Source organism: Lagopus muta, chromosome 4, assembly GCF_023343835.1.
Source record: "Lagopus muta isolate bLagMut1 chromosome 4, bLagMut1 primary, whole genome shotgun sequence".
Lineage (NCBI taxonomy): Eukaryota > Metazoa > Chordata > Aves > Galliformes > Phasianidae > Lagopus > Lagopus muta.
The window spans coordinates 69,074,785-69,088,987 of record NC_064436.1 but is presented as its reverse complement, the minus strand read 5'-3'; the positions used below and the strand labels follow the sequence as shown (position 1 = coordinate 69,088,987).

General features: G+C 46.9%; 1 protein-coding gene across 1 annotated transcript in view; it reads left to right on the top strand.

Moving 5' to 3' along the window:
* The first annotated feature begins 4,088 nt into the window (after window positions 1–4,088).
* The window catches only part of DNAAF9 (dynein axonemal assembly factor 9), a 67,373-nt gene continuing 57,258 nt past the window's right edge, over window positions 4,089–14,203 (top strand). The window contains exons 1-2 of the mRNA XM_048943616.1: window positions 4,089–4,254; window positions 11,428–11,507. Of these exons, the coding sequence (XP_048799573.1) occupies window positions 4,169–4,254; window positions 11,428–11,507 (166 nt within the window). The 5' untranslated portion in view covers window positions 4,089–4,168. The remainder of the gene's footprint in view (window positions 4,255–11,427; window positions 11,508–14,203) is intronic.

Genomic DNA, 14,203 nt, shown 5'->3' with positions numbered 1-14,203 from the left:
AAGACACCCAGGTAAGTTGGGGTCAGCAATGCTATTTTTGCACTGTCTTTGTTTGCAGGATCTTGGTGTGCCACGTCTCCATCATCTCCTGTGTCCCCACCCTGCATTTCATGGGCGCCAGATTCCCGGTGCTATAAACACAGTCTTCATCTTGGTGGAGAATAAACTTGCCTTTTTATTGTCTTTGACTTGAGGGCTGCCTTTTGCAAGGAGAGCAAAACAATGACTTAAGGGTAGAGGAAATCTTCATATCTGTCTTCCCAAAATAACACTTGGGTAGAACTAAGATCTTCTAGCCTGGAGAACTTGGATAAATGGAGTAGGAAGTATTTATCACCAGCACTGCTTATCATTTAATTTTCCCCCCTGAGTCTTGTTCTATCCCTGGCTGGTGCTATTCATAAATGTTTCATCAAGAGCTCTTTAGGCAGAGCATCTGTTCGTGGCATGAACGCAAACACTGCTCTGAGGACGCTGCCCGAAAGGTGGACTCTGCTGAAACATTTATGGGATCCCAGAAAGACCCCGGAGTCCCAGAAATCGGAATGGAAGGGAGGAAAAGCAATTGTTGCAGAACACAGCAGGTGGCTGCCTTGTTTGTTTAGCATGAAGTATGGCACTCTTTGCTTTTTCTCTCTAGGAAGTTTGAATCGTTTCCTTAAACGTGCTGCTACAGCAGGAGAGCTGCTCCTTGTATTTCTGATGCAACACAGGGATAAAAAAAATAAAATAAAATGAAGTAATAAAACTGAGAGCCTTGAAAGATGTAGCCTTGGCTTATAGGAGGCTGACTGTTAGATCTGTGTAAGCCATAAAGCTTTTCTGTATGTTGTTACTTGCAACAGTTGCACTGTCAGTGCCACCAGATATCAGCTGCGCCTGGCACCATAGAGAGAAGCAGAGCCAGAGCTCTGCCCTCCAGCTTTGTTTCTGGAGCTGCCTCTGCCTGGTTGTGCCTGCCTGAACACAAGGGATGGAGAAACGTCTTCCAGCTACAAAATGGGGCTTCCACCATCCTAGAAAGTTGTCCATGATGAATCATGGCTGGCACGGGCAAGGATATCCAAGCCTTCCCATGGCCACCATCTCCCATGCCAACAGAATGAGCAGCACACGTATTTTGGTGGGAAGTGTTAGGCATGGGACATCCCAGTAGCATGACATACAGGTAATTGGTTTTTCTATCAGATGCAGCCTCCAGACTCCTCAGCAGCCACCAGTTTGGGGTGAAAAGCTGAGATGTTCCCTAAAAGGAGGAAAGAAGGATCTCTCCAGGTGCGTATATCGAGTCAAACAAAAGCTATTTTTGGACTCTAGTGTTCATTCCAGCATTGTTTTCTCCATTGGTGCAGAAGGGATTTACTAAAAATAAGGATGTATTCACAAGAGATGGTACGAAGGCAGCTGTTTCCATAGGCAGATGCCAATGTGGAGCTACACAGGCTGAAAGCATAATGAGAAAGCCCTATCCAGGCCAAGCAAACAGAGACTTTACCCAGATTTTGTGCTTTATTGTTGGATGCAATTTAGGGCAGGAGAACCCTCCAAGGAAGATCAGCAGCAGCTTGCCCTCTTTCCCCATCACTTTGCATTCATCATCCTTTCTTTGGCAGCTGTTATGGATTTCATTCAGTTTTTGTAGCCTTCAAAACTTGGAACAATAGAGGGACAGTGAAGCTCAGGAAACTCAGGAACAGCAGCTTATGTTGTGTCCGCTGCAGCCATGCTGCCAGACACCCCTTCCTCTCCCCCCTTCACTCCTTCTCCAGGAAGTATTCATAGAATGATAGAATATCCCAATCTGGAAGGGACCATTGAGTCCAACCCCTGGCTCCACACAGCACCACCCAAACCCTATGGCTGAGAGCAATGCCCCAATACTGCTCCCTGAGCTCCAGCAGATTGGGGCCATGCCCACAGCCCTGGACAGCCTGTTCCATGCCCTATGGAGCAAACCCTTTCTCTAACCCCCACCTGTCCCTCTCTTCACACAGCACCATTCTGTTCCATCACTGTCATCAGATATCAGAGCTCAGCGCTGCCCCTCTGCTCCCTGTGAGGAGAATCCAGGTCTGGAGCCCCCAGCACAAGACAGGGAGCTGTTGGAGAGGGACCAGAGGAGAGACACAAAGATGATCAGGGGACTGGAGCACCTCCCTATGAAGACAGGCTGAGGGAGCTGGGCTTGATCAGCCTGGAGAAAAGAAGGCTGTGGGGTGACCTCATTGCAGCCTGCAGTACCTAAAGGGAGCTTACAGACAGGAGGAGAGTCAGCTCTGTGAAAGGGTGGATAACAGCAGGACAAGGGGAAATGGTTTGAAGTTGAGGGAGAGGAGATTGAGGTTGGATGTGAGGGGGAAGTTCTTGACAGAGAGAGTGGTGAGGTGCTGGAACAGCTGCCCAGAGAGGCTGTGATGCCCCGTCCATCCCTGGAGGTGTTCAAGGCCAGGTTGGATGGGGCTCTGGGCAGCCTGGTCTGCTATGAAATGTGGCGGTTGGTGGCCCTGCCTGTGGCAGGGGGTTGGAGCTTCGTGATCCTTGAGATCCCTTCCAACCCAGACCATTCTGTATGCATGATTCTTTGTGAGCTGTAGACAGCCATGAGTCCTCCTCCCCTCAGCCACCTTTACTGTGGTCCAAACAGCCCAAATCTTCTCTTGCTGGCTGCAAGATTTTGGGACAAAACAGAAGCAGTCTCCATCATGGGAAGAGCCCATGATCTCGCTGTCAGCATCCAAGGAGGGGCTGGGAGATGTGACACAACTTGAGGACGTGGGTCCATCCAAGCCACCTGAGCTGTACCAATGAGGCCAGTGAAAGCATTTCTCTGTTGGCCCAGGGAAGCTGGGTCACAGCCCAGCATATTTATCTTGTATTCTCTGCCCTGTGGTAGTGAGCGAAGTCCAGTTTGGTTTTTGAGGAAAGAAGGAAACACCTCTGCAAAACAAGCCATCACTTGTGTGAGGTAAGAGTGGGCTCTGGAGCCCCATTTGCTCCCTCTATGGCCCAGGCTGGGGAGAGCAGAGAATCATAGAATATCCCAAGTTGGAAACGACCCACAAGGATCACTGAGGGTCCGCACTGCACCCTCAAGCCCAAAACCCTATGGCTGAGAGCAATGTCCCAATATTGCTCCCTGAACTCCTGCAGTTTGGGGCTGTGCCCACTGCCCTGGGCAGCGCTACGGGTCAGAGCCTTTTCCTCACAGCCAGCCTGACCCTTAACATGGCTGAGGGCATCTCAGTGACACAGCCAAGGACATCTCTGGGATGTGGTTGAAGATATCTGACATGGCTGAGGACATCTCCCTAGCACAGCTGAGGACATTTTTGTGCTACAACTGAGAACATCCCCTGTCTTGGCTGAGGACATCAGTGACATGGCTGAGGAGATCGCAGTGACATGGCTGAGGAGCTGAGGACATCTCACCACCCCACGCCTGCACCCAGTCGCTGTACATTTAGGGATTTATGCTGCTTGCATCCAAAAAAAAAAAAAAAGGAATAAAATCAAAGAGAGGAATAAAAACACAGCGCAGAGAAGCGGTCTCGTCTCGCTCTCTGCTTAGGACCAAGAGCTCGGCTCACAGAGGAACAGGAGGACGCGCTCCGCGCCAGCGCAGGGACGCACAGCTGACGGGTTCCAAAACACGCCGTCGTTTGTTTCTTTTCAAAACAAAAAAAAAAAACAAACCAAAACCCGTGCCCAAGGGGATGGAGAAACCGCAGCCGCAGCCAATCGGTGCCCAAGCGGCCCAGCAGCCCGCGGGGGGGGGGACCGGAGGGGGGGGAGTAGACGGGAGGGGAGGTGTGTGTGTGTGTGTGGTGAGACGCGCCCCTGTGAGGCGGAACGGGCGCTGCGCCGAGGGCAAGCGTTGGATGAGTCCATTCTCCCCGTGGGGGGGGGGAGAAGATGTGAGGAAAGAAGCCATCTTTCCCGCAGCGTTTCTGCCAAGCTGACGAAATCTTGCCAGTTCTGCATCGAACTTAAGGCTGTGCTGAGTTCTACGAGGAAACCGAGGCTGCTGCGGTGCGGTGCTGCGGGGAGCGGCTTATCTGCCTTCCCGCTCTTCCCCCCCCTTCACTCCCCCGTTCTGAGGTGGTACGCGCCGGGCGCAGTGGCCGCAGTGCTGCCGGCTCCGCCGCCCGAGCGCTGCATCGCCGTCGCTATGGCGCTGTGCGGCCGCTCGCTTCTCCTCCGGCCGTCCCCGCGTCCCTCAACGCGCCGCCCCAGGGCCGCCGAGGCGTTCGTCAGGTAGCGGGCACTCCGCAGGGATGTGCTAGCGACGGGTTTGGGGGGCGTTTGGTGAACGCCGGGAGATGGGGACGGTGATTTGGGGAGCAGAAGCAGAGGCAGGTGGGGGCAGGAAGGCAGGGATATTCGCTCTTTTAGCTCTGCCGTCCTGTTTCTGAACAGGAGAGGGATGCGGGGCTGCGTTTGGTGATGGTGTTGGCTTGCCTGGAGTTCAGGTGTCAGCTCAGGTGTCGGTCGGTCATTGGAGCAGTGTTTCTTTTTAAAGACTCAAGGTGTGTGTGTATGTGTGTGTGTGTGTGTTAAGCTGTAGTGCATTACCTGCAGTATTTCGCTGTCACAGGTTGCAGCCCAGGGCAACGAGGACAGCAAACATTTATAGTGTAGTATAATGTAGTATAGTGGGTGTGGAAGCACCCACTGGTGTAAAATCAAGTGATATGCTGCAGGTTGCCAGCAAACAACCAGCTGGCCATGCTAAATGGCTATGTAGGAACTGCAGGCTTTTGGTTTTGCTCAAGGAGGGAATAAAAGCGCTTTTGCTTCGCAGACAACGTGCGTGTGAAGAGAGAAATTGGGCACTAAGAGAAATGGAAGTCGTTCTGTTTGCCTGAGATAGGTGAATATGGCTGCTGGGTGATGGCTGTGTTCCTTCTCAGCCTGTGCTTAGAAAGCAAATTGATCACAGGAGGGAAAGAAAAAAAGGAGGATTGACTGTTTTCAAGCATATATATATATTTAATAAATCCATTGCTTGCTTGTTTAGAAAAAGCTTAGAATTTGGAGAGCGTCTTGCAATTCATAATGGGTAGCAAAACACCCAACAGGCAGGAAAAACAAACAAAAACCCAGCAGAAACTGGAAGAGAAAATGGTTTCCACTCAAGCCCCTTTCTTTTCTGAGCCATTTCTGTAATTTGAGATCCTGTTTCAGAGTTGTCATGAGAACGTTCAGTGAACATCTGCAAGCTTTCGAGCTCCGCTGGGAGATCCGGACAGCATCTGCAATTTGGTGTGTTTGTAGGAGGCATGTCATCTGTTCTCTCTCTTTTTTTTTCCCTCTCCAGCATTGGTTCTTATGCTGCCTTTTTGCAGCCCAGATGGAGGCAGGGAGGTCGGTGTTTGCAATAAATTTCCCCAGCGGTCAGCAGATACCAGGCAGTTAATAAAAATAACTTAAAACAAAACAATCCGTTACCCTCCCTTCCTCCTCCCTTCCCCCCTCTGAGTCCCAAACAGGAATGGAAAAATTCTTAAGACTATATAAAGAATAGGGAAACGGATGGAGATGATTCTTGGAGTTCTTCCACCTGGTGGTTCGGAGTTCTGGTGTGCTGTATGATGTGCTGGGAGCTGGTTGACCACAGGGACCCTCAGCATTGCAACAACGAAAGGAAGAATGAAAGTTCTGCAAAAAAAAGAAAGAAAAGAGGAAAAATCACCCCTTAACTAAAAGATGAGTAATGCCCAAAGAAGGATATGCCTTTTTCGAAGATGATGTCATGCTTCATGTGTCTGTGTTTTGCAGTGAATGAATGTTTTAATTGAGAATACATGAGTTTCTGAACAAAGCCTCCGTTAGATAGCACCATCTAAAATCTGTGTGAGCTTGTTAATTTTGCATTACCTTTGTGTGAAATAGAGTGGGCAGATCCCTGTTGTTAGTTACCCACGTTTACAACAGATGCACAGCAAGAACTAATCTGTGTTATGTGTGGGGAAGTGCAAAATGAGTACTTGGGCTCATTTTACATTGTCTCTGCCTGTATACCTAATATTAAACCGTTCTGGTTTTAATCACCGAGTGGTGAAGTGTGTGGGTTCTTTTCCTACAGCTTCAGAGGAGCAGTCAGTGGGGTGTTTGGGAGAGTAGTGCTGCAGGAGTGGAAGAGCTGCTGTGGTTTCCCAACCAATTGTAGCTGGGGACATCTCTGTGTTGAAAGATTAACAGTTTGTATCCATGTGTTCCTCGTGTACTTACACCGGGGTTCAGGATTTGTAATAGCTTGTCTCACCTAATTATTTTTAATCACAGAATGTTTTGGGTTGGAAGGGACCCCACAGATCATCACGTTCCAACCCCTCTGCTATAGGCCACCAACCTCCAGAGAGGTTTTTATTTAAAGGAGCTCTCTCTTTTTTAGTTATGCAGAGAAGGACCTCAAGTTGAGGTCTCCCCAGAGCCTTCTCTTCTCCTTCATTGTGGCCTTCCAGTACTTGAAGGGAGCATATAAACAGGAGGGGGAACGGCTGTTTGTGAGTGTGGATAGTGACAGGACAAGGGGGAATGGTTTTCAACTGAGACAGGGGAGGTTTAGGTTGGATATTAGGAGGAAGTTTTTCACCCAGAGGGTGGTGAGGCACTGGAACAGGTTGCCCAAGGAGGCTGTGGATGCTCCATCCCTGCAGGCATTCAAGGCCAGGCTGGATGTGGCTCTGGGCAGCCTGGTCTGCTGGTTGGTGACCCTGCACATAGCAGGGGGTTGAAACTGGATGATCATTGTGGTCCTTTTCAACCCAGGCCATTCTATGATTCAAGGGGTGATGGAGAAGATGAGAAGTTCCCAAATTTAGGTGCTTCCTACCTTACTGGAGAACTAAGGTGTTTTAGGGTTTGTTGACTACCAGGCTGAGACCAAAGTTGGAAAGGATGTGGTGCTGTGTGGTTGATAGAAGTGGAATGATAGAGCAAAAAGGAAAAGTCATCAAGGAAAGGAGTCGAGCTATGAGATAAACTCAGCTGTATGTGGTGCTCCTGCTACCATTAGCTCTTGGAGGTCATTGGGCTCAAGATGATGGAGAGCATTCTGGTTTGGTACTGTGTGGCCACATGGCTGCAGTGCTGGTGGTCCAATAATGGGCTCTGAAAGCGAATTCAGTCTCAGGAAAGTAAATTTAGTTTTGTAGCACTTCTGATTTCAGAGCATGATAAAGCATGGTCTTCTGTCTGCTTACAGTGAATAAGTGTTTGGGTTGGATTCGTCCACATAACATAAGTAGAAGAGCACAACAGAAGTCGAGAAGCAAGGAGTTTGGTCCTGTATAATGCACGCTGAGTTGAAGCTTGTTCCTCCAGATCCAGTTTAAATACTAATTAATTAACATTGCTGGGTGTACTGTTTCTAAAGGTGGTGGGTCTCCTACTTGCGATGAAATTGCCTGTGTTCGTTGTAGGTAAACTCTGTAAATAGGTGGGAAATCGTGTTGAGTTGAAGGTGGGCGAGCTCCATTGTCTTTTGTGCAGTAAAACAGAATTATTTTTGTGGATTAAGAAGAGGAAAAAAGCCACAAGTCTTACTGAAGCTGGATATTAAATTTAAACTAGACTGCTTTGGAAATTGATGGATTTCTGAGAGCCTTTAGCACAGCCTTGCTTCTGGTTTCTCTTTTCGTAAATGTTTTAAGATGGGGATTCGTGTCAGACTGTGGGAAATGCAGTGCTCTGCTCTGCACAGAAAATAACAGCATTGGAAGGTCAGCAAAGAAACCTTGCAAAGAACAAACTTGATTTATTTTATTTCTGGCGACTAGAGTGGAAACAGATGGTAGTAGCAGCCAGCTCACTGGGAGCGAGAGCTGGGAGAAAGGAGGAGCCGTTCCTTCTTTCCTTTGTATTTAATTGAGTTAAAACTGTATCTTTCTTAGGTAGCCAGCCTGTATCTATTCAAATCATTCTCTGATTGCTGATGTGAAGGTTTGCTGGGTCTTGCCAGGGGGAGTCTCGGTGTTCCCCCATGTTGGCTGCTCTCTGTTCAGGCTTTATCACGTGTGGGTTTTTAGCCTTTGTGGGGGAGGAGTGTAACATCTGCCAATATGGAGCAAAACATGCTCAGCTCAGTGCTGCCCTGAAATCACATCCATCACCCCGACAGCACGGAAACCACAGCTGTGCCATCCCAGACATTGACAGAGATGAACCTGGAACTGATAGGAGATCGATGCTGATGGTGCTGCATTCGTGCCGTAGGGTCACAACAAGAAAAGAAGCTTGTGCACCAAATGAATTCAGCTGGTAGCAAGGAGTGCAGTAAAGCACCGTGGAAACATGAATTAAATGGATGTTAAATACGGAGTGGCATCATTTTAAAAACGTATTTGTGGGGTTTTTTTTTCTGATTGAGAAAGGCACAGTTGTTAATTGTGTTCATTTGCTGGCACGCACAGCTTGTGTCTCTCAGTAGGTTGTGAGAGGCAGTGCTGTTACAAAGGCATTTTGCATAATCAGTATGAAGACGTGTGAACAGACCAGCATTTCTAATTCTTAGAAGTTAATGATTATCATTCTTCCCCCCCCCTTTTTGGCATCTATTCCACTACGGTAACAAACAATTTCTTAATTGGCCTAAGCACGCGTTGTTGCCAGATGCTGCCCTGCACTGTGGTTTGCCTTCTGACCCCCCCTACATCAGCAGTCAGGTCAGCTTGCTGATGACTGAAAGCATTATATATTTTTTAATCCCTGCTCTAGTGTTTGTTTGGATCCATAAGCTCATCTGACTTGACACGTGGCTTCAAGATCGCTAGCACAGATACAAAGGGAGAGACAGAGCCTTGCAGCAATGAGGGCTCTTATTCTGTCATAAAGCAAGGTAGAAATTGCATCTGCTGTTAAAAATTGTGTGGTGGAAGCATTCTCCCTTCACCTACATCAATTCCTTACCTGCTTTGAAGGCAACCTTGGCTGCCTGTGCTTGCTTTCTGGGTGTGTTTATAGTAGCCTTAGTTAAGTAACTTGCAGCTCAGGTCTTGTCCGAAGCTTGCTGAAGTCCAAGAATTATGGATTGCCCTAGAAGAGCTCAGTAAGTTGTGCTTTCAAACGTGCCTGATGCTCATCTTCAGCCTTGAGCTGCTGTAACATGAAGCTGCGGTCGCATATCAATAAAAATCTTTAACAGTGAGGGTGGTGAGGAGCCCACTGGAACGGGCTGCCCAGGAAGGTGGTGGAGTCACAGACCCTGGAGGTGTTCAAGGAACGTTTGCATTCTGTATTGAGAGTTATTGCTTTAGTGAGTGGTTTAGTGAGAGCTATTGATGATAGGTAGATGGTTGGACTGGATGATCTTGAAGGTTTTTTCCAACCTTGGTGATTCTGTGATTCTGCAAGGTGCTTGAACAGGTTGCCCAGAGATGTGGTGGGTGTTCCATCCCTGGAGACTTTCAAGGCCAGGCTGGGTCAGGCCCTGGGCAGCCTGATGTAGTCATGGTTTCCCTGTTCATTGCAGGGGAGTTGGACTGATGGCCTTCAGAGGATCCTTCCAATTCTAAGGATTCTATGATTCTGTGTGGAGATCAGAGTCTTCAAGGAGAGCATCCCAAAACCCAAAGGGGTCCTACTGCTTTTCAAAGGACATTCTTCATTACAACCCAAGGAATTGTGGATGCCCCATCCCTGCAGGCATTCAAGGCCAGGCTGGATGTGGCTCTGGGCAGCCTGGTCTGCTGGTTGGCAGCCCTGCACATAGCAGGAGGTTGGAACTGGATGAGCATAGTGGTCCTTCTCAACCCAGGCCGTTCTATGATTCTGTTTGTAATCGTGTTACTGGGGCAAAATGGAAGACTCAGTTCCCTACGTACAGCACTCCCTTTGGAGGTGGGAAAAGTCAGGGGTTTTGTTCCCAGGGCCATTGCTGTGTTTTTGTCAGATGACTGCTTAATGTGAAATGCAAGAAACTGCCATTTTTTTTTCTCTGACTTCATACACAGTCCAGCCTGTATTGTTTAAAAGCGTGTAGTGAAGATTTCTAACGATTCCCTTCAGTGTTTCTGAATAACATCTTTCTTCAGACACAGAAGTTGCCTGTTTTTAATGTCAGCCTTTCAATGTAACGATTGATGCACACTTCAAATGACCTCGAAAATATCTCAGAAGCTTTTTCAAAGATTTCTTTCATAGAAACCACCTCTATAACTGAGGCAAGGAAAAACGTCCTGCCAAAGACTGTTGAATGTTAAAGGTTGAAATAAATGTGTCTATGGTCTTATATTTTGTTATGAAGTAACACAGAGTCTGACCTGTATGTTTCCCATTCATGCTCTTCTCTGCTCATTGCATGGGCACGTAATGCTGCTTTTTCTTGACAGAGGATGAACCTATTTGGTCAGGTCTGCCTTTTGTTGGAGCTGAGCGTGTCAATTGATCATAGAATGGCCTGGGTTGAAAAGGAACACAATGATCACCTGGTTTCAACCCCCTGCTATGTGCAGGGTCACCAATCAGCAGACCAGGCTGCCCAGAGCCACATCCAGCCTGGCCTTGAATGCCTGCAGGGATGGAGCATCCACAGCCTCCTTGGGCAACCTGTTCCAGTGCCTCACCACCCTCTGTGTGGAAAAACTTCCTCCTAATCTCTCTCCTTTACTGTTCATCTTAGTGTTTGAATGGCATTTAGATGAGCTATAATGTCATCTAATGACATTTTTCATCTCTTTCCTGTCTTTCAGAGAAAGTAGGGCGTGATAATTGTAGTCTCACTAAATAGATATATTTGCTTTTTACTTAAGTAACTGTGAAAACAGGAATACTCCATGTTGCTTTCTTGCTTATTTCTGTATATCATAAATTTAGCTCAGTTCAAGAGCTAAAGGTTACTTGGGAAAGGTGAGGGAAATGTTCCAGGTGTCTCATTTGCTATAGGAGGGGAAAGTTCATGTAAACTTGTGTTAAGTATTATTCATTCTGAACATGTTTTGTGCTGGGTTTTATATGAGCTGGAAACCCAGTCATGTAAGTGATGTCTGTTACTGTGTCGTGCAGAAGCAAATCTGTAGTAAAAAGTTTGACTCTTTTTGAGTTGAGCTTTTGTTATGAGAGTATTGGTTTCCACTTTCCCCAGTGTGGACCAAGTAAATCTGGAGTGTGTCTGGAGTGGTAACACAGGGTGGAAGTGGTCTGATGGTGCTGGGGGTGTTTGAGTTCTCTCCCAGCTTCTGCAAACCCTTTTTGGGCTGTCAGAACCACTGCAGTCCCTTTTCTCATCACCTCTACCTGGGCTTCACCTGTCCAGCAGTGCTTTGCTACCTGCTTGTAAGGTAGAGCAAGGAGCACTGCTGGCTTGGTGCAGGGAAACATGAACAGAAGTTCTTGCTGGAGGTGAGAGATTAACCAGGGCACATGCTTAAAAACAAAAGTTGTAGGTTATAGTTTTCTCTTTAAGGACTAATTCTCTTTCTTTTGCAGCTGCAGCCGCCTGCGAAACATCCAGAGCATCCTGACACAAAGCAGCAAATCTCAACCTGATGGAATCCTTTGCATTTTAGGTTAGTGTTATTTTTTTTCCCCCCTCTTTCTTCTTCTCATTGTATTAAGATGCCATGAATTTCAGAAACAGTAACATAATCTACTTTTGTTGCCCATTGTTCTTCAGCAAGCAGACATCGATCTGATAATTAAACTCTCTGATCCCTAAAAGAGTTATTAGGTCTATTTACTAATTTTGGGCGTGCTTAGTGCAATAATAACATTATCAATGCTCTTTTCCAAGCCTTGAGAAAATTCAGTGGCTGAAGGAAAGAGGGAATCTTTCTCCATCTCCACACTGGAAGAAAGATGGGAGAACTTAATCTATTTGGGACAGAAAGTCAGCTATCCAGGCGACGTTGTGTTTCTTGGTGTGAGAGGTGAAGGCTGGTGTGTTGCAGGCTGGTTATTCCATGAATGCAGGGAAGTAAAGGGACTGGAGAGGACCCTATGAGTGCCAGCATTAGTAATGATGGTGTGCTTGGTTATGGAGAGCAGTGGTTGAGAACAAGCATGGCTTTTCACCCTGCTTGGCTTACAGAGGGAAATGGGTTAATGATTTGCATTAAGAAGTGATACTAGGCAGAATTTCCTGCCATAGCCTGTTTAATATATATCTGTCTGTCTATCTATCTATCTATATATGGATATGTATATTTTTAATGGTGCAGCAAGAACAGAAGAACACAGACTGGAAGGGGCGGTCCTTGAGAGCAGCCCTGCAGAGAAAGACCTGGGGGTCTTGGTAGATGAAAAGCTGAACATGAGCCAGCAGTGTGCTCTTGCAGCTCGGAAAGCAAATGGTATCCTGGGCTCTGTCAGAGGAAGAGTGGCCAGTAGGGACAGGGAGGTGATTGTCCCCTTCTATTCTGCCATGTGAGGCCCCATCTGCAGTACTGCATCCAGGTCTGGAGCCCCCAGTACAAGAAAGACAGGGAGCTGTTGGAGAGGGTTCAGAAGAGAGCCACAAAGATGATCAGGGGGCTGGAGCATCTTCCCTATAAAGACCTCCCTGAGGGAGCTGGGCTTGTTCAGCCTGGAGAAAAGAAGGCTGACCTCACTGCAGCCTGCAGTACCTAAAGGGAGCCTACAAACAGGAGGGGAGTCAACTCTGTGAAAGGGTTGATAACAGCAGGACGAGGGGAAATGGTTTGAAGTTGAGGGAGGGAAGATTGAGGTTGGATGTGAGGGGGAAGTTTTTGAGAGAGAGAGTGGTGAGGTGCTGGAACAGCTGCCCAGAGAGGCTGTGGATGCCCCGTCCATCCCTGGAGGTGTTGAAGGCCAGGTTGGATGGGGCCCTGGGCAGCCTGGGCTGCTATGAAATGTGGAGGTTGGTGGCCCTGCATGTGGCAGGGAGTTGGAGCTTCATGATCCTTGAGGTCCCTTCCAGCCCTGGTCGTTCTGTGATTCTGTGCAGAAGACTTGAAGTTTTCTTGGGCCACAAAAGAAATAGTAGAACCTACTTCTTTTTAGTTTGATGTTGTCTGTATATTATAACTCTTCCTAACCCACATTTCCTACTGTAATAGTTTGAGATCTAAGGTTAGTAGTAGCTTCACAGCTAGAAGATCTATAAAGGTAGTTGTGTCAGTGGAATTTAATTATACAAGATAAAGATCTTGGTTTTGCTTTTGATGCCAGCCTGACTTCATGAAATGCATCAAGTTGTGCCATCTCTGCCATTGGCTCTGCATTACTCCCTGACTATTGGTAATGCTAAAGCTGCACTAAGTCCCAAGCAAAAGATTGACCTGTTTTATAAAAAACATCAGTTAAAAGGAATCTCTTTGAGTAAGCCTCAGAGTAATGTGGAATGTTTAAGACCATGCATAAGACCATACCTCTTAATAAGCCTTTCTCTTATGGAAGTATAGGAAGTGTTTTGTTGTTAAACTTGTGCTCTGCATTAATCTCTTTCTGCATCCACAATGAGACTGTTGTCTAATCTGACCTGACTAATGTAGTCTGAAGAATTTCTCACATAACTTCTGGTTAAGCAAGAATGTCTTTCTTACAAATGCTTTAAAACAGTCTTCGAATTCATACTTGGCTTGACAAAAATGTCTTGATTCCTCCTGACGTTTGTACAAAGCAGATAATCTTACACTTTTTCAGCAGTCAGCACATGTTATATTTTTCCTGGCTATATTTAATGACCTGGGCTTAATGGATTTCTCTTGCCCCAGCTTTAGTTTGGCTAATTACAAATAATCCTGGGTCTGATATTTTAAAGTATTGAACGGTGGCATTGTGCACTCTTTGCTGGGGACAAAGGCCTTGCAAGTGACAGTAAAAAGGAACGTGGAGGTCAGGGGAGAAGAGATGTGTGTCAGATGTGTCTTCAGAAACCTCAGTGGGGCTGTGTTGCTGTTCAGTCTGTTAAGAAAACAGTATATCGACCTCCCTAAATTACACTGTCACTTTTAAAAATAAACTGTGTTGCTCACAGTTTACCTTTTAGCTCTCTGTTAAATTGATCTGATTCCCAAGGATGTGTGTTTGGTTTCAGTAGGTTGTATCTGTAAATCTGTCTGTGGGTTGTAGCTCTTCTGATTGATCTGTAGTTTGATCTATCGTGTAGATAATACATTTTAATGGACTTTGACGTTTACTTTTCCTATCCCCTTCAGGGACAGTAAATCTTGCATGGCAGTTCCACAGCTATGTGATGGTTTTGAATGGCTGGCAAAAGGTGACCTGTCCGTTTTCTCCAGCA